Below are 17,230 nucleotides of genomic sequence, written 5' to 3' on the forward strand. Positions count from 1 at the left end.
ATTTGGGCATCTATGGATATTAATCTAGATCAAAGGGGAAAAAAGCAGCAAGACAGAGGAAATATAAAAATGGATATCTTCCAGTCACAAAGCAACATCCACATTTTCGGAGTATACTTGTTCATCCGTCAATTAGCCTCCTAATCAGCACCTCGAAATTTTTCATCGCTGTACTAATCTTTTCAAGATTATCTAGAGCTATTTACAACTTCTGCTGCTTAGCACAAGCAGAGCTGATCAACAGCGCAGCCGCACAGGCAAACAGCCACCACCAGCCATTCTGCAAGCTATTGGCGTACAGCTCGATAATCTTGTGGTACAGCTCACCTGAGAACTCGTTCTTGACCTTTTGCACGTCGGCAAGGACGACCCCGATCTGCTCCTGGGTCAATGCTCCAGCGAGCTGGGCTAGGTTGGTGCGCAGCTTGGTCTGGTACAGCGCAGCGTAGATGGCAATGCCGAATATGTCACCGACGGTCTGCATGAAGATCACCATTCCGGTGATAAGACCAATATACATAGGCTCTACCAGGAACTGAGATCCGACCAGTAGACCCTCCATAACGGCTCCCTGTCCAACACCGACGACAATGAGCTCGATGATTGCCTCAGCGCGGCTAGTCCCTGCGTGCCAACGGGTGATGAGGCCGCTGATCAGCGTTGTCAGGCCAGCACCTACCCAGGCGTTTGTCAGAGTCACGCCCCATTTGCTGGTGACCCAGCCGGCGATGGGGTTTCCGATAGCAAGACCCAGCATCATGGGCAGGAGAGCGACACCGGAGATTGTAGCAGAGTCACCGTAGACTAGTTGGAAGAACTGAGGCACGTAGTACATCATTCCGAGAAGGTTGGCACCGTAAAAGAACTCTGCGATGAAGATGAAGATGATGGCAGGTTTGTGCAGGAACGAGGGGGGCATGAGTGGGTCCTTGGCGAAGTGTTCCCAAATGACAAAGAGGGCCAGCAGGACGAATCCGCCCACGAAGCAGCCGATGACGCGGGAGTCAGCCCATGCGAAGTTGTTTCCACCCCAGGAGATAGCCATAAGCAGACAGGTGGTACCGCCGATGAGGGCGATGGTACCGAGGATGTCGAAGTTCTTGATACGTTCCTTGTCGAACTTGGGGGTCGGGAGGCGGAGGAAGAAGATGGTGATCAGAAGACTGATAGGCGAGATGCATAGGTTGACGTAGAAGCACCACCGCCATGTGACGTACTGAGAGAAGGCACCTCCAAGAAGGGGGCCAGCGACATCAGCTATGGCCCAGACCAGTCCGGTGAATGAGATGTATTTGCCGACATCGCGGAGTGGGACCAGGTCGGTGATGATTACATTGACCAATCCGTAGATACCACCGCCACCGATACCTTGAACCACACGGGACCAGATCAACATGTCCATGCTCTTGGAGCCGCCACAGATGCCACTACCGAGAATGAAGAGCACAGTTCCAACGACGAACATGTTCTGACGACCGAAGATATCACCAAGTTTACTGTACAGGGGCAAAACCAGGGCAAAGGTAACCAGGAATCCCGTTCCCAGCCAGGAAGAGTTGTTGTAAGCATTGAATTCGGAAGATATGATCGGAACAGCAGTAGCGACAATGTTGAAGTCAAGCGCCGCGAGAAGCATTCCAATATTCAATCTTTGGTATATTAGCAATGTTTATCAAGGTACTCCTTTGGGGTATTCAGACATACCCAAGCATAATAATCCAGAACTGAGACAGTGACAGCCCAGCTTTCGCGCCAGGCCTTGTGTCCTCGACAGGCGAAGCATCACTGGGATTTGAGCCCTTCTCGAGATCGGCGGAAGGAAGCGACCTAGTGCTAGGAGGCTCTGAGCTGCTGTTGCACGTCTCAGTTTCTGCCTGCGGAGTCATGGTGACGTTTTGTCCTTTCTTCCAGAACATTGCCTTTGGAAGTCTTCTTTTGATGTCGTTCGCCTCGATCGTTGTCTTGTCTTGTTGAGATGCTTCGTTATGCCTATGAACAACTGGACGATGGGCAGGCGAGAAGTGAGACTATATAGCCCTCGACTGAGCAATCTTGAGAAGCTCTCGTCTTCCATGACTTCGCCGTTAACTCCATAGCGGCGGCCCCTGACAGCTGCCGCCGCACAATGATCACCCGCGCCCCTGGCAAGCCGCCGTTTTGTCGGAGTTTAGATCGAGATGGGTCAGCGGGCGGAGGGCGGCGAGCGGCCCCACAGATCTCCCCGACACCCCTGTCTTCGTCGCCGCTGTGCGGGCGGTGATTGGATGTATACTGAGTGGGACCCGTTTGCTGTGCCCAATGGGCAGTATGCGAGCGGAGGCTAATGAATAATGCTCTTCTCTACCTCAGTTGAACATAGCGCCCTCCCTTCACAAACTCCAAATACCACTCAACTATTGCCAGAATGTGCTCATAGTACTCCCACAAGTATGACTATGGCTGCACCCACTCCGAAGGCGATGTCGTCTACTGTGCAAAGAGGGGTACTTCATGCACCGGTGTGCGACAGCAAGCCCGCCGACGAGAGGGCTATAACTGCCCTGCCCATGGAGGCTAGGTCGTGCAAACCGAGGTGAGTAACGCGGAATTTACAACACTGATTGGCTGCTAGAGGAGAATCTTCTATATCGACAGAATGGTTGTAGGAGAGGAAATAGGTCGTTGCGGGTTTACGGCTACAGATCTACTGGTGAATACCTGTCGGGTGATGAAAATCGTATAACAGTTTGCATGGGATCTGTATAGAAGCTAAGACAACGAAGTCGAAAATTTATAGATAAGCACGAAGGATGAAAGCAAGCAAGCAAGCAAGCAATCATAAAAGCAGCAAACGTGATCAACCATAATCGTTTAAAGTGCAGTCCAAACTTGACCCTTATTTGACCATGGACAAATCTATCATTTTGGATGCAATCTTCAGCTCCGTTGTCAAAGCGTCCAGCTGTTAGAAATAATCTAGTAAGCAAACCGGGCGGTAAAAGATTGAAGAAATGGATATTACGTTGTCCTCCCACATCACGTTTAAGTGGTGGCGAGGAATAATCATCACTTTGCGAACCAATCCCCCGGATATCTCCCATCCCAGCATGCACAGATGTCTCCACCGATCAGCAGAAACCAGGGAGGGGACTCCATTCTGTAGCTTTTCATGTGGCACATATACCTTGTAGCGGAGGAGCACGACCGGGGGCGGTCCACGTGCTTCAGGTTTGTCGGGGAACGAACTCCGGTCAGGGACCGTCCATTTTTCAGCTAGTTTGCGGGCCCGCTTCATTGACTGCGAGACAAGCATTCTTGTCTTGGAGGCACAGTGAGGGGAGAAGAAGGGTTGCGGCGGGACCAGGACTGGTGTCAGGGCATCGGCCATACAGCATAAGGGTAGGGACTGTCGATCATCACTACGCCCTCCACGTGAAACAAATTCTCCGACTGCAAGATTTGTGCAGCCTCAAGCACGATAGACCCTCCTAGAGACCAATCGCCAAGGAGGACACACGCAGCCTTCACTGTAGACTGGATTAAATTCGCGTAGATGCGTGCCATTCCGGAAGCCCGAACCAACCTCATCTAGTAAGAAAAGGGGATCTGCGATGCCGTGGACAGTTCGATTGAGCGACCCGATATGATAGCAGGATACGATTAAGCCGACCGAGGACAGCGGGAAGGGAGCTTTGACTTCTGCGGTGCGATCTTGCGTCCGTAATCCCAGTGTGGCACGGGGTCGCATCGGGAGACAGCGAAAGACGCACAGCCGGTGCACTAGAAGATTCTCTGCTGAAACTGTCGGAGAAATTGTTGCACGAGCGGAGACATGGTTGCCAGTGCCATGATCTCGATTGGCTCCACCATCCCCACGTCATACCTGCTTTAAATAATGCACTGCGTTGGTGATCTGCACAAGAATGTCGGCTTTGGCACAGCTTCTGGAACCGAGTAGTGCTTGACTGTCATGTGAACGACTGAAAACTCCTAATGCTTTGGTAGAGGGACAGTTTGTGGAAGCGTGGTATGACAATACTCTACGTAGACATGGCTGGTGCAATATTTTTATTAAGTGCACCGTGAATGGAGGAAAAGTATGTGCGATTCTGGAAGCGTTGTTTCCTTTGCGTCCTTTCAGCTAGAATAGCCATGCTCAAATTCATTCGCCATGCATCCAAAACGTTTGGATGAGATGGCAAACTAGCAACTCATCCTCCGGTAAAGCGTGCGCTCATGATTATTGCATGCCTGGATGGAGCCTATCTCGGTGACGATGATATTCCCATTCGCTTACTTCATGGTGAATGACTTTGACCCGAATGATGTTCGACACGTCGGCCTCCGAGATGGTTTAATCAGTACGTAAACACCTATATACCTATATACAGGACGCCTGCCTGCTTGCATTAGCTGAGGTTCTCTAGCATCCGCATTCTTTATTCCTCAGATGATTACCACAATCCCATATGGAATCGCATCTGATCGATACGGCCGCCGTCCTTTGCTTCTTACTGGCTTACTAGGGAGTGCCGCATTTCTGTGCCCATTTGGATTATATAAGCCCTTTCCATGGGCGCTTATCACCCGCGCATTGTGCGGATTTTGCAATGGTAATGTTCATTTACTCTCCTCTCTGTTGCTGATAGAGCATGAATCCATCTTCTGACGGTCTGGATGTTAGGGAACGCGGCAAGCACGCGAACTGTCGCGGGAGAGACTGTATATCAAGCCAACCTCAACCAAGGAAGAGTCTTCGCCATCTTCGAGTTCACCCAGGCCGTGGGCTATGTTGGGGGACGGACGCATGATCGGAGGTTATCTAGCTAGACCAGCAGAGTTGTATCGGTGGAGCGGACTGGGTGATATATTCGCAACATACCCTTAACTTTTAAACTGTCTCGTCGGCACGTCCCTCACTTACAACAGTTCTCAGCGCTATCTGTCTCGAAAAGACAACGAAAATGTCTGTGGTCGAAACAGGACAATGAATCTGGGGTAGAAGCCCAAGAATGACCCGTTACTGACATGCTCCACAAACGACGGAAAGAACAACAGCGCTTCGATGTTCATGCAATCTATGCACTGATGGTTAGCATCCTCTTTAGGAGCTCGCATGCTATCGCGTCTGACAAGAGTCTGCTGGTGTTCCTCGCTTCCCTGTCAACATTCGAACGGAAGACGCTGATACCGCCTTTAAATGCAGGAGGGCACATGACTAGGAAGTTTTTAAGAGTGCACCAGTAGTAATAGTGAGGTACAATCGGCTCTCAACAGTCTGACACGGTGGATCATCTTAGTGTAAATTACAGACCCCAACAGAACCATTTCTCTCGATCTCTTCCGCATTAACGCTATACGATTGATTGGATCCATTTATCTCCACTTCTGTCAAGTGGGTGGGGCCGAGGCTCAACCTTTAAAACAACATATTCGGAAAAAGCCTCCGCAATTGTTTTCTCTTCCCCACCTAATATCATGCATTTTGTTTATTATACTGATGGATAGGTCGCTCTCATCCTTCATACTTGGTTGCTCTATATAGTCGTCTGTATATCTGCGCTTATCACAAAGCCTCTTACCCGAATGCGTCCGTTTTTTTTTTTTTTTAAAAAAAAATTCTTGACTGTATACCATTATATCCTCTGCTGAAACAATAACTGTGATGACATCAGGCACTATCGACCAGCAACCGCAGCATGGGAAACGGAAACAGGCTTGTTTGGTGCGTTTTAGCGAATCTGCTCTTCTTGGAACCCGTGCTAAGTAGTGGTGATGCAGGCATGTCGTCGACGAAAGAAGCGTTGCGATGTAAGCGGTTTTGATCTTCAATCTTTTTGGTCACTGGCGTTGCTTGTGGCTGATTGTGGCTAACTCTTTGATACAGGGCAATCGTCCCGCGTGTTCCGCATGCAGTGGTTGGGACACTGAATGTGTCTATCCCGGCGCTCAGACAACATTCGACTATGGGTTTCCCACCCCCCATAGTCTAGAGAGGGAGCTCGAGGCCCTGGTACAAAACCCAGCCTTTTGGGATCCTAAGGCTTTGCCGGCCGCATCCCCCCCCGTGCCTCTTACAGCCTTGAACTTTCCACATGAGTTATCTCCACCCCCCTTGGATTTAAATGTGGTGTCGTACGGCGCACGCCTGTCAGACACTGTTACACTGGTTGAGCCATCCCGGTCATCATCACGCAGACTTTCCGGCTTGCAGTCGAGCCAGGTGCCACCGCAAGCCCAAATCATCCAGCTGACAAATGAATTCTTCGAGCGTCACCATCCGTTCTTTGCTTGTATTCACAAGGAAAAGTTTTTGAATCGCCTTCGGGGCAAACAGAGCCCAGGACTATCCACGCCGCTGGAGTGGGCCATCGTAGCCACAGCCGCGAGGGTCAGTCGTGACGCGAACGTCTCTACTCAGGCGTACGTCTTTCTGCAAAATGCTGTTGAATCGCTCTCACTTGGCCCCCTCCTACAGGTACCTACCCTGCATACACTTTATTTCCCGGCTGACCGAGCGGTAGGAGAACGTTTTGCAGGACTTGCAGGCAGCTGTCTGGTGTGTCTTTTCCCTCTACAGTTCTGGGGAGATTACAAAAGCCGTTGTTCTATTGGCACAAGCCTATACACTAGCCTGCTTGCATGGATTGAACAGACTGGATGACCCGACTCCCAATATTCCCCTTGCCATGCAATTCTCCCCAGTTGAAGAGGAAGAATGCCGGTGCACACTGTGGGCTCTATTTGTCCTTGATAGGCACATCAACTACTTAATAGGTCGCCACTTTGTAATTGATGATAGTTTGTGGTGTGTCAACTATCCATTGGACGACCGATCTCTCCAGCACGGCATACGCCCAGTGAGCCTGTTCCTCCATACGACCATCCAGTACTCTACTGACTGAATCACAAAGGCATCAGAAGCCTTCAATCGGGACCTGGAAGCAATAACAGCGGAAAAATCCAATGTCCCACTTGGGGTCACCTTGACTCGATTAGTGTGCAAAACGCTTGTCATTCTAGGCCGCATCGCTGAACATAAGAGCATCAACCCCATGCCAACTGGTGCCGGAAGCCAGCACCGCCTCGCTGAGTTTCACGAGCTCCAATCCGCCCTTGCCTGTTTCTGGGTCATCCTACCACCGTGCGTCCATAACGTTGCGGAAGTCCCGGCCGAAAACGTGCTCCACAGCGTCTGGTTACTGATCATCCTCCACCAATGCTCTACCGTGCTCTTCTACATCACCGAGGCGGAGCGCCGCTCTGGGACCGTCGTTACAGCCAGCGAGCGAGACAATTTCGCCTGCTCATACAAGTCCGTTGACAAAGTCGTTAGCGCGCTGCGGACCATCTCCGGTCTCGTGGTAAACCCAGCCTTAAACCCGATGCTGGCGTCGGCATATTTTCTGTGTTGTCGGTTTATTGTTATGCAGGCGCGCTTGTCTCAGCAGCAGTCGTATCGGCTAGATCTGACTCTTGTTTTGAAATTGCTTGAGCGAATGGCGGAGGGACAGGTGCAGTTGCCTCTCATTTATAAAGATATTATTGATCAGGAATTGGTGAGAGAGATGCAGGGAGGAGGGGCTTATCAGTCTTTACTGCGGACTGACTATTGCTTTATGCTTTAACCATGTCGGTTGGCTTTGGAGTATAGAATTAGTAACGACTATTTGGACAAGTATTTGATGTGGTCGTTTCGTTTGGTCAAGTTCTAGAATTGTTCATATTTTCTTGGTCCTTATTTAATGGCACGCTTCTTTTTATGATTCATTCTGGACTAGACGGTAGCGTCTACGTTAGAGTGCTGTGGTGGTCAACGGTGATATTGCTGTCAGGCAACGTAGAGATTAGAACTAATCTGTAGTCTAAACAGTATAGTTATGCAATATCGCTCATCACACGGCCGGTGAGGTAGGGGACTGGACGAGGTAGTAGGACACTATGAGCCGTAGGGACCGTCGAATATGGGAAGGGGGGCCCCAGGGGCCGCCCTGATGGCGGCCCCGGGGAGGACTGAGGGAGTTCTATTGAGTCTTCTGAAGGAATGTATTGCCTAAGCTATCTGCTTGAAGTCGCTCCCTGTGTGGTCTGCTACCTTCAATAGAGACCGCTATTTAACCTAGTATCTACCAAGGTGTTCAGATCGTATGATGTGGGATCATGTCTTCGGAGTGTCTACATGTTGTGGCCATATTCGTCAGGCACTATACGTCTTAGTCATCCGGGATGTCAGTTATATTCAATGTATATAGATACTTTAGATACATGGATGGTTAGATATAGAAATTCTCTGTAGTGTAAAGGCCTTGAAGTGACAGAACCATGTAACTAATTAGCGAAACGGAGAAGCAGATAAATAGCTATGCATAAGAGAACTCGAGTCAGATGATTGGGGCCTGTAGATAGTGCTTACTAGGGGCTACATGCACACTATGGCTACGAAAAGCCCGACAAATACCCCCCCAAAAAAAAAAAAAAAAAAAAAAACCTTCTTTATTCGGTTTATTCCGATTATGTGGGATCGAGAAATAATTATTTACGTATTTATGAAGTAAAAGACATAGATGACAAAATAAGACGTATTTTACATCTAAGGAAGAGATGGCGATTTGTATTACGAGAGCATCACGTAAGAGCATCTTATGTGTATGATCTGCAGATATCTATGCCGAGCTCTCGCCTGTATTTAAACTACCATTCTATTCATAAGAGTTTCTCGTTTGATAACATATAAATAACAAATTACAGTCCATGTTAAAAATATATTGGAAATGGCTTCGGCACACTGTGAGTCATGGAATTAGGAAACTGCAGGTCAGGGGTTGTAATTTGGGGACAACAGAGATTTTAAACAGCGGAGGGCGTGACTGCCTATGTGATATGCCTAATGATGCATACATAGTATTAGATCTATATCCACGCAAGACAACGAGTCCCGAAATTCCAGAGTTTCTCTGATAGTTTGCCAACACTCCCTCAACTTCGCTTACAAAACCAGAGACTAAATATTTACATTCTTCATTCCTTCTGTCACTAGCTAGTCACAGTTGATCTTATTGTTTGGGTTTAGCACATGCCAGCCAAAATATGTATGCAGTGGAGGCTCGGGTAAAAAAAATCAGTTAAAGCAAAGTAGAGCTGTTGAAAATAGTACGAAAGTCAACGGTAGTTAGCTAGGTGGGGACAGGCCTGAGTTTCTCAAAAATACAAGGCAAGGCTGGCACAAGAACCCTTAACGGTTAGTATTCGAAGGCTGCTCCTTCTCAAGCTGCTCGCGACGGAGCTGATATCCCGCGCCATACCGTTCGTGGAACTCACTTCTTACTGTCTACACCCCCAGGTCCTCTTGCTCTCTGGAAATGTTCTTCTGGCTCCGGGAGAGTTGCTGGAGTGTGTCATCAGACATTTGCCCTAGCCACTGCATAGACCTGGCTCCTGTGATGATATGTCTTGCTGATATTAGGTCGCCGATTGTCGACACGACCAACTGGTGGGAATCGTCGGATGAGGTCACATCTTCAAACACATTCGTCCGGGCCTTTCCCGTCAAATCGGATGCTTCTGCACAGATACTTAGGCACTGGGTGATACTGTCCCTTTCCTCCTTAATAATATCTAGTCTGGCCTTTTCTTCCCTCGAAAGCGGTGGACTAGATTCTGACAGGACTTTTATACGTTGATTCAGTTCTCAACCGGGATTCAATAGTAGCTGAATTCAAAGAAATTTTGGTCCTGAAATCTGATAAAAGGGTACTAGTTTCTGTATCTACTTTTTTTGATTCAGAACCACTGTTCCATGCAGACTCTAAGGATAAAGTCCGATCAGTGTGAGAGCCCCGCGGCAGGCGTTTTTGGGCTGCCTCTATGAATCTGGAGACCTGGGAGCAAATTGCGAGGCACTGCTCCGTGCTCTCCTTTTCTTCCATAATCACGCTTAAGTCGGCATCTGAGTCCTGGACAGGTCCCTTTTGTTCGAGTGACTCTACTCGTTCATTGATCCCTTGCAGATGGTCTTGAAGGTCTGATGTCGCCTCAGCAATCATCTGTCTGTATTCGTCAAGAACGTTGGCGGTAACGTTAGCTTGACGGCTAACTTACATAAGTACACAAACATCGAGTCTGACACAAGAGACTTACAAGGTGGCGCCTCCGAGAGCAATATTGATTGTCGCCTTGTAGCCAGCTAGAGTAATCCGAATATTTTCGATATCTCCTCCCATATACTGTAACTTTGCCCAGTCCCGGAAGCTTGCGCGTTGACCATGTGAATGAGAGATACAACTGTTGATTACTTCTTCAAATTCCTTGCAGATTTTTCCACACCGCAGTAAAGGCAGTTTCAAGGCAACCAGCTGGTCCTCATTATTCGCAGCAGCCTGCTGAAGTGTTGCGAGCGCTTGAGTCAAAGAATCAAGTTCATACCGAAGTTCGCGAACAGTTCTCTTTGTAGTCTTGAAACTCTCAATCACTTGGTACAGTGACTTGCTGGTCTGGAAAGCAAATCCAGCTAGCGCAACCAAGCTAGAAGCAAGAGAAAGGGCTTCAGCCATAACAATATATTTGAGATCGGTTCTTCCTATAAAAGACGTAATTGCTATGAAGTGTCACTCATCAAAGCTCAAAGTATTTGGGGGTAGCATGAATATATAACTACCGAGACATGAAGAAGATGGGATGCGTAACTCAGCCTCGACTTGTCCCTTGCTCTTATATGTGGAAGGTATCAGAAAATGGTGGCACTCCTTGGGCGCCTAGAGCGCGGGGTCGTCAAAATTGGCCGTGGTCAAATAACTAACAGCCAATGAACATTGCCTAGCTCTTGAGCGGGTGAAGCTGGGCGGCAAATCGACACTGCCTTGGCTTTTAGCCAATCGTTAATGAACAACGCCCATGAAGCCAACCTACAAAGGAATTGTCAAAAGAGAGTAACGAACACTGGCCGAAACTAGAATCGTCTTATTGGGCCTTTGTCTCGAGTGCTAGGAGAAATGTAACGTAAACGGCTGGAGCCCGTTTGACCTCTCGGGCCAATTACCCTGTTATCCCTGTTGTGCCTGCTGTGCCTGTTGTCCCTATTGTCCCTATTGTCCCTATTGCCCTACAGGCCCTTTTGGCCCCGTTGGCCTCGAAGACCCACCTCACGTGGCTTTCACCTTACCTATTTGTTTACCGCTCATTTTCCTCTTTCTTTCTCCCCTTCAACGATTCCTTTTCGTACATAGCCTATCTTATAGGTTCTACAGGTTCAGCCCCTGACATGTAACGGTGTATTGGTTATCTGTCAGGATGGCTTGATCCCACGTTGTTGTGGAATTCAGGAGGGAGATATCGATCAGTTACACGCCGACCATTAGCCTAATTGGGAAGTAATGTCATCTGTGGCAACACCAGGTATCTCAACCAACCGAGCCTCTGACATTCCTATCTAAGATGCTCGATTAAAGAATATAGGGATAGAATAGAATCCTTAAGTGAGAGCTCCATCAAGCCGGGCGGATCATAGTATTTCCATGTAAAGGATTTTTTTTTTATTTTTTCAAGCGTTTGCCTTTACCTGCAGACTTTTAGACGTCCAGAGAGTGGTTGAGTTTCAAAATTCTGTCTTAAAGATGCTCGGTTGAGCGTGGTATAAATATGATCCCTTTCCTGATCGGAGAAATGGTTTGGAGGGGTCGATTCAAAAGCCTTGCAATTTCAGTGGGCTTTTTGCCACTATAAAGTCCCTGTATATAAGCTCGCTCTGTCGATTACGCTCAAGATTAGCGCCTAAAGGGCTCAAAGAAGCCCTTCTAGTGTTATGGTTGGTGTTTGAAAAAATGAGGTTTTTTTGTCGCGTTGTTGATACGACCGGTTCTTAGCGCGATTGCTCAAACTTTTGACTAACTACACTAGTGATGTGATCTTGACACGATCACTATAATTCAGGGGAAAGGGGACAGAAGGACATTATCATAGCCTACTAAGGACCGTACTTGATTCTATATTTTGCCTTAATTTCTATCTGATGAATACACGCACTCTCTATGAATAGGGGCGGTCCTCGGGGAAATACCCTGCAGGGTGCCGAGGCGCTAGGCGCTCGAGTCCATATTATATGTCCATATCAACTAGGATGGCGCTACAGGAGTCACACAGGCCAGCAGTGGCAGGGGTGGGAATAGGCACCCTTTCCCTAGAGCTCTCTAGAGGGCATCCACGAACTATATTTCTATGTGATATCCCTTTTAAGCCTTTCTGCTAAGGCGGTGTTGGCCTTCATGCAGAACGCGCCAACACGAGTATGTAACATATCAGTGGTGAGATTCCCCACAACCGGAAGGGCAAGCGGACTGTCGAAGCAACTTTTCCAGCGCGATACATAATAGGCGCAGGACCGGCCTTGTAATACAGAACCTATGGAGAGAGGTTGAGAGGCAAAGCACTGTTCGGAACTATGAGAGTACATAGGCCATAGGCAGGTTCACGTGCGGCCTTGACCCACGGAAAGAGAGAAAAAGTACGAAACAGACAATGATATGCTGGTACCTAATAGGGTAGCGACATAGGGGCATCCCTATGTCTGTGTCCCTTAGCCCTTGAATGTGATATATCAGATCGCTGCGGGACTAGGATATACGAAGGTGCCTTAGGCATACTGATTTCCAACATATACTAGAATTATGCCTTTACGCCGCCCTGTACCAATACATTCCGCTGCCCAGGGGCGAGGAAGGATTTAGGTGAAGACCGGACGACCAGAGCGGACAGAGTATGCAAAAACTGCCACCACCATAGAATTCCACAAATAAGCTGCATCTCGATGCGGCTAGCTTTATCTTGGATGCTACAGGTTGTTCACCTGCTCAATAGCTGCATGTTCGTCAGTGGGGGTCGTGATTTCGGGGTCCTGGCTAAAGATGTTGTACCAGTTGATCTCTCCACTGTACAATGATCAAGACGAAGCCACAGAAGAATCAACCGCCGGATTCTCAAACACGCGTCACAGGGTGATATTTGCCATTGGATGCATTTTGGGAACGATGGCTTCGCTGTCGCTTGTCATCGTAACTATGGTGTCCTTGGAGCAAGTTCCTCGACAACTATGGCTTCGGCTTGGTGCCTGGGTGAGAGGTACACGTCCAGTCCGTATATAGGCGCAGCTATGGCTCCGGAAGGCCCATGATACATGACTATATCCTCATTTTCCAACTTATTTTGGCATTAATCACTTGCGGCTCTGGTATCTTTATTTCGCGACGACCAAATGTCTTTCACAACGGGACCCAGATCGATCGCCGATACACATCCTCATTCCTCAACCGGATCTCATTTGTGTGGATTGGGCCAACAATAAAGGAGAAGCGGGCAAAGGCCATCCCCGGAATTAAGAATATCTCTGGCCTCGATCACGACACTCGTCCAGCGACACTCGACTTGTCCTTCCGGAGACCCCAGATGAGTCAGTCGGCGACAGGTAAGAAACTCTGGGTTACCCTGTTGCGTTCGCACGGCCGAACCCTTGCGATGTAAGCAGTCATGATCATCTTGAACACTATCCTGTCCTTTGCTCCGCAGCTTGTCTTATTTAAGATCACCAAGGGACTCGAAGAACGAGATAATCATCCTCTTGAGCCCCACGAAATATGAGACGTCATCCAATAGTTTATGCATCAATCCCGTGTAATAGAAGCCGCACGCTAAGAGGGGAGGCATGGAAGCCCCGAGCGGGGAAGCGCTAAGATGCATCGTCAATAAGAATGACTTGGATGTAGCATGCTGGGCCTGTACACTGATAGCGAAAACAAACGAGAATACGGACTTTGGAAGCTTGTCGGAAGCAAGACCATTAACATCCATATTTTGCGCGGTCGTACCGGACAATAGTTATGGACTATATAATATGACAAGGAAATGATTTCCTGACAGTTGTTCCATCCACATTTCGGCTTTCCTGCGCCAATTTCTCCAATGCCTTAGCTTCCCTAGGCCAAAAACGGAGATTCTTTCATGCCCCAGGAAGATTTGTTCTAAGAATTACTTGATATACTGCTTAAATTAGTGTCTAGCCCAGTTATAGAGTATATAACCGACGAGACATCTAGCCTGCCCAATAATTCGTTCCCTCTTCATCTAACATGCCTGTGGTTTGTCGAATTCTGTGGTTTGTCGAATTCTGTGGTTTGTCGAATTCTCTGGGTTGTCGAATTCTCTGGATTGTTCTGTTTAAGGCACCCCGTCCACTGTCGGGCCGTATTAGGTACAGTGCAACAAAGGCTCATAGTTATATAGAAGGGTCTCCCATTTATCAGTCCCCTTCAGCAGAATGTTAGGAACTTCTCTTTTCACATACTGCAGAGAATGTCAGAGCTTCGAAGTCAGTATACCCCACATTTACGCTTACATCACGATACTTCTGCTGCATTCTCATCCGCAGAAAACACTTCAGCAACATCGTATCATTCATAAACCATTTATAAATATCGTTCCTTGGAGAGCCATCGACTGGGCTCAAGACCACTTCTAGCACGTCTCGAACAATATTCCATCCGTCGTGTCTTTCCAGGCAGAGAGAGTTTAGCAAAAACCCAATGTGGTTCTGCAGCAGCGAATGATGAACTTTCTCCAAGACGTCGTTCATGCTCTCCGTGAGTACAACCCATCCAGACAACATTTTATCAAATTTGACTCCTTGGCGCCGCAGCGTTGGGGTGTGCAACCTGATCCCTCCAAAGTCCCGGACCGCAAAGCCTTTGACTTTTCCTGTCGCACGGCAAACCCGAGCTACTACATTCTGCCCATGTGCTTCCAGTCCGATCCCGTGATTAACTAGAGGAGGCAGGAAAAGTTCCAATAACATTTGTACATACCTTCGCGCCGATAAGATTAGAAGACAAAGGTTACACATCAGTTTTCAGGCGCGGCAAGGAAAACTCACAGCCGGAACCACTCCTGTTTCTGATATACTGACTTGAGACCGAAGATGATCTCTGCATATGACTGAGATCCACCATGAGGCTGCTGTGTTAGCGCAGCTGCAATGATGAGTACTTCGTTGTTGTTCTCTGCTCTGGCTTCCAGATCTTCTCGTAAGATACACGATAGATGTTTTGCATCATCAAAGTCCGCTTGGCTACCGGTTACTGATGCTACCTCTCTGAAGACCCACAAGTTCGCGGGGAGAAACTTGACCAATATCTTGCTGATACGGGGTCCGCCCATGGCGGACCACGGAGTGATTGTTCGGAGGGCGGACGTGATCTGACAAGCCAAGGAAAGCTTTAGCTGAAAGGGATACCCTATGTCTGACCGAAGAGTAAGTGTTCTTAACGAAGCCTGAGCATATGCACTGTCAGCAATAGTCTCCAAGATGATGGCGTTGGGAAAGCGGCGAAGAATTGAGGGCAGTTGCTGAGTGAGGCAGGGCACGACTGTTTGCCCCTTTGGCACTCCTGGTATCTGGAGACTTCGAAGAAGTGGTTGCAGCAACTCCTCGAAGGGACCGGAGAAACGCACTTCGGTCAGCGCAATCGAGATAAATGTAATATCTGGTGTTAACATCCCAGGAATATTCTCTGGATCGACAGTTTTGAGCGGTAACTGTGAATGACATGTCCGGTGCAACTGGAATGCTACTTGCTAAGTAGGTATATATAGGCTGCCATCAATTCGCATACCGGATGAGTTGGATGCCCGTATACCAGCGACCTTTCCCAGGCAATCGATGTATCCTTCAAATCTAACAATCTCTGGCAGGCGGATATGCTGAGCCACATCTCTGTCTTTCATTAGTATGGCCCACAGCCAGTTTTGTGAACAGACTTCAAAAACCTTGGTTCTTTCCAGAATTTTGCAGCTGTTGGGCGATTTCTTTCAGGACATCCTCGCTGGCGTCATGTGCCAGCCATGGGATCATGAGTGAAAATATCTTGCCAGGGTCCAGTTCGTCCCTAGGTATTCCTATGCTTTTGAATACAACAGGGGGACATAGGCTTCCTGCCTGTATTATTGGAAGTACCTCTCTGTTTCGCTCTTCGATAGTTGCGCCCGGATTCACTTTCACGATGAGGTATCCTTCGCTGCCGTCACGTTGAGCACCCCTTGCGGACAAACGAAGATACTGATCTCCCTCCGTAGTAGGCCCTTCGACCTTCGCATCCACCAGTCCTTCATTAACTAGGGCAGCTAGTAGGCGTTTCGTAGTTTGGAACCACGCCTCCTGCCGCAGGGTGAGGACTGTCATATTTGGAGCCAATACTGTGTGCCAGAATCACCACTCGGCTCCTAAAAAAAAGCCTATAAATAATAAGGGATTTTATACTAAACACTGTGGCTCAACTTATGACGAGCTTACACGTTAATGAGGAATTGCAGGGAAACGATGTCCCTATCCGTCTCGCCCTGAACTGTCAGATATACGGTTAGCAGTCCCGAATAGTAAACAGAGTACAATTAGTACAAAGGCCTTATTTGAATTATTTGAGCTGGTTGGGCTCTTCTTGGTTATATTGATAATTATATTGATTATTCTGATGGTTCTGATTATTCTTCTTATCATGTTCCTTCGCTTGTTGATGGCCTTTTTGACCCCTCCTTAATCACTGGATCCTTGCCACGTATAGCCATATTATTTGACATGAACTTGGAAAAAAAATGCAGGCTAAGTATTGCCTGCAGATTCGACTAATAGGTTTGACATGCTATTGGGCATTATAACCTGCCTGGATTAGGAGACTGCGACGCCTCTTGACGGCCAGCTCTTTCGAGAAGCCAGTACCATATTACCACGTAACTTAACTGACAGGCCGAGGACAAAAATGCATGGTGCATAATGTGGCACTTTTACAGGTGATCGGGCCTCTTTCGCAGCATTGCATGTTCGAGATTACCCAACCTTCCACTAGCACATTGGACTTATACTCCGTCAGGAGGCCTGCCGGTGAAGAGGAGCGTCCCTCTGACTTTACCTCGGGTCTGAGAAAGTTACTTTACACTGGTCTTCTCTTCCCTGCATGGTATGGAAATATATGGACCCGAGCGCCTAGCACATTGGCACCCTGCGGGGTATTTCCTCCGAGGACCCGCCCCTATTCCTATTCCTGGAAGATAGTGTGCGTTTTCATAAGATAGTATTCAAGGTAGTATAGATACTATCAAATACGGCCCTTAGTAGGCTACGTGCGTGTAGCTGTTATAGTGTTCTTCTGTCTCCATTTCCCCTGAATGATATAGTGATCGTGTTGAGATCCACTCCGTTAGAGACAAGCATATAAAA

At 48.1% G+C, this 17,230-nt stretch overlaps 6 protein-coding genes across 6 annotated transcripts; 2 read left to right on the forward strand and 4 right to left on the reverse strand.

Moving 5' to 3' along the window:
• Window positions 1–202: 202 nt before the first annotated feature.
• Window positions 203–1,886, reverse strand: ATNIH1004_007443 (MDR family MFS transporter; the record flags this gene model as incomplete). Its single annotated transcript, XM_033572067.1, has 2 exons — window positions 203–1,649; window positions 1,705–1,886. 2 exons carry the CDS (start codon window positions 1,884–1,886, stop codon window positions 203–205), a joined length of 1,629 nt encoding a protein of 542 aa, XP_033425382.1.
• A 989-nt stretch (window positions 1,887–2,875) lies between these two features.
• ATNIH1004_007444 (uncharacterized protein) lies at window positions 2,876–3,727 on the reverse strand (the record flags this gene model as incomplete). Its single annotated transcript, XM_033572068.1, has 3 exons — window positions 2,876–2,941; window positions 3,002–3,385; window positions 3,497–3,727. 3 exons carry the CDS (start codon window positions 3,725–3,727, stop codon window positions 2,876–2,878), a joined length of 681 nt encoding a protein of 226 aa, XP_033425383.1.
• Window positions 3,728–4,255: 528 nt separating this feature from the next.
• On the forward strand, window positions 4,256–4,809 carry ATNIH1004_007445 (uncharacterized protein; the record flags this gene model as incomplete). The annotated part of the gene is made up of 3 exons (XM_033572069.1): window positions 4,256–4,340; window positions 4,407–4,592; window positions 4,664–4,809. 3 exons carry the CDS (start codon window positions 4,256–4,258, stop codon window positions 4,807–4,809), a joined length of 417 nt encoding a protein of 138 aa, XP_033425384.1.
• Window positions 4,810–5,644: 835 nt separating this feature from the next.
• On the forward strand, window positions 5,645–7,607 carry ATNIH1004_007446 (uncharacterized protein; the record flags this gene model as incomplete). The annotated part of the gene is made up of 5 exons (XM_033572070.1): window positions 5,645–5,704; window positions 5,761–5,790; window positions 5,867–6,457; window positions 6,504–6,839; window positions 6,894–7,607. The coding sequence occupies 5 exons, from the start codon at window positions 5,645–5,647 to the stop codon at window positions 7,605–7,607; spliced, it is 1,731 nt and encodes a 576-aa protein (XP_033425385.1).
• Window positions 7,608–9,307: 1,700 nt separating this feature from the next.
• Window positions 9,308–10,529, reverse strand: ATNIH1004_007447 (uncharacterized protein; the record flags this gene model as incomplete). Its single annotated transcript, XM_033572071.1, has 3 exons — window positions 9,308–9,540; window positions 9,770–10,068; window positions 10,117–10,529. The coding sequence occupies 3 exons, from the start codon at window positions 10,527–10,529 to the stop codon at window positions 9,308–9,310; spliced, it is 945 nt and encodes a 314-aa protein (XP_033425386.1).
• Window positions 10,530–14,319: 3,790 nt separating this feature from the next.
• ATNIH1004_007448 (siderophore) lies at window positions 14,320–16,198 on the reverse strand (the record flags this gene model as incomplete). Its single annotated transcript, XM_033572072.1, has 4 exons — window positions 14,320–14,325; window positions 14,360–14,825; window positions 14,894–15,555; window positions 15,974–16,198. The coding sequence occupies 4 exons, from the start codon at window positions 16,196–16,198 to the stop codon at window positions 14,320–14,322; spliced, it is 1,359 nt and encodes a 452-aa protein (XP_033425387.1).
• Between the last annotated feature and the right edge of the window lie 1,032 nt (window positions 16,199–17,230).

Source organism: Aspergillus tanneri, assembly GCF_003426965.1.
Source record: "Aspergillus tanneri strain NIH1004 chromosome Unknown AapTan_7_pilon_pilon_pilon, whole genome shotgun sequence".
Lineage (NCBI taxonomy): Eukaryota > Fungi > Ascomycota > Eurotiomycetes > Eurotiales > Aspergillaceae > Aspergillus > Aspergillus tanneri.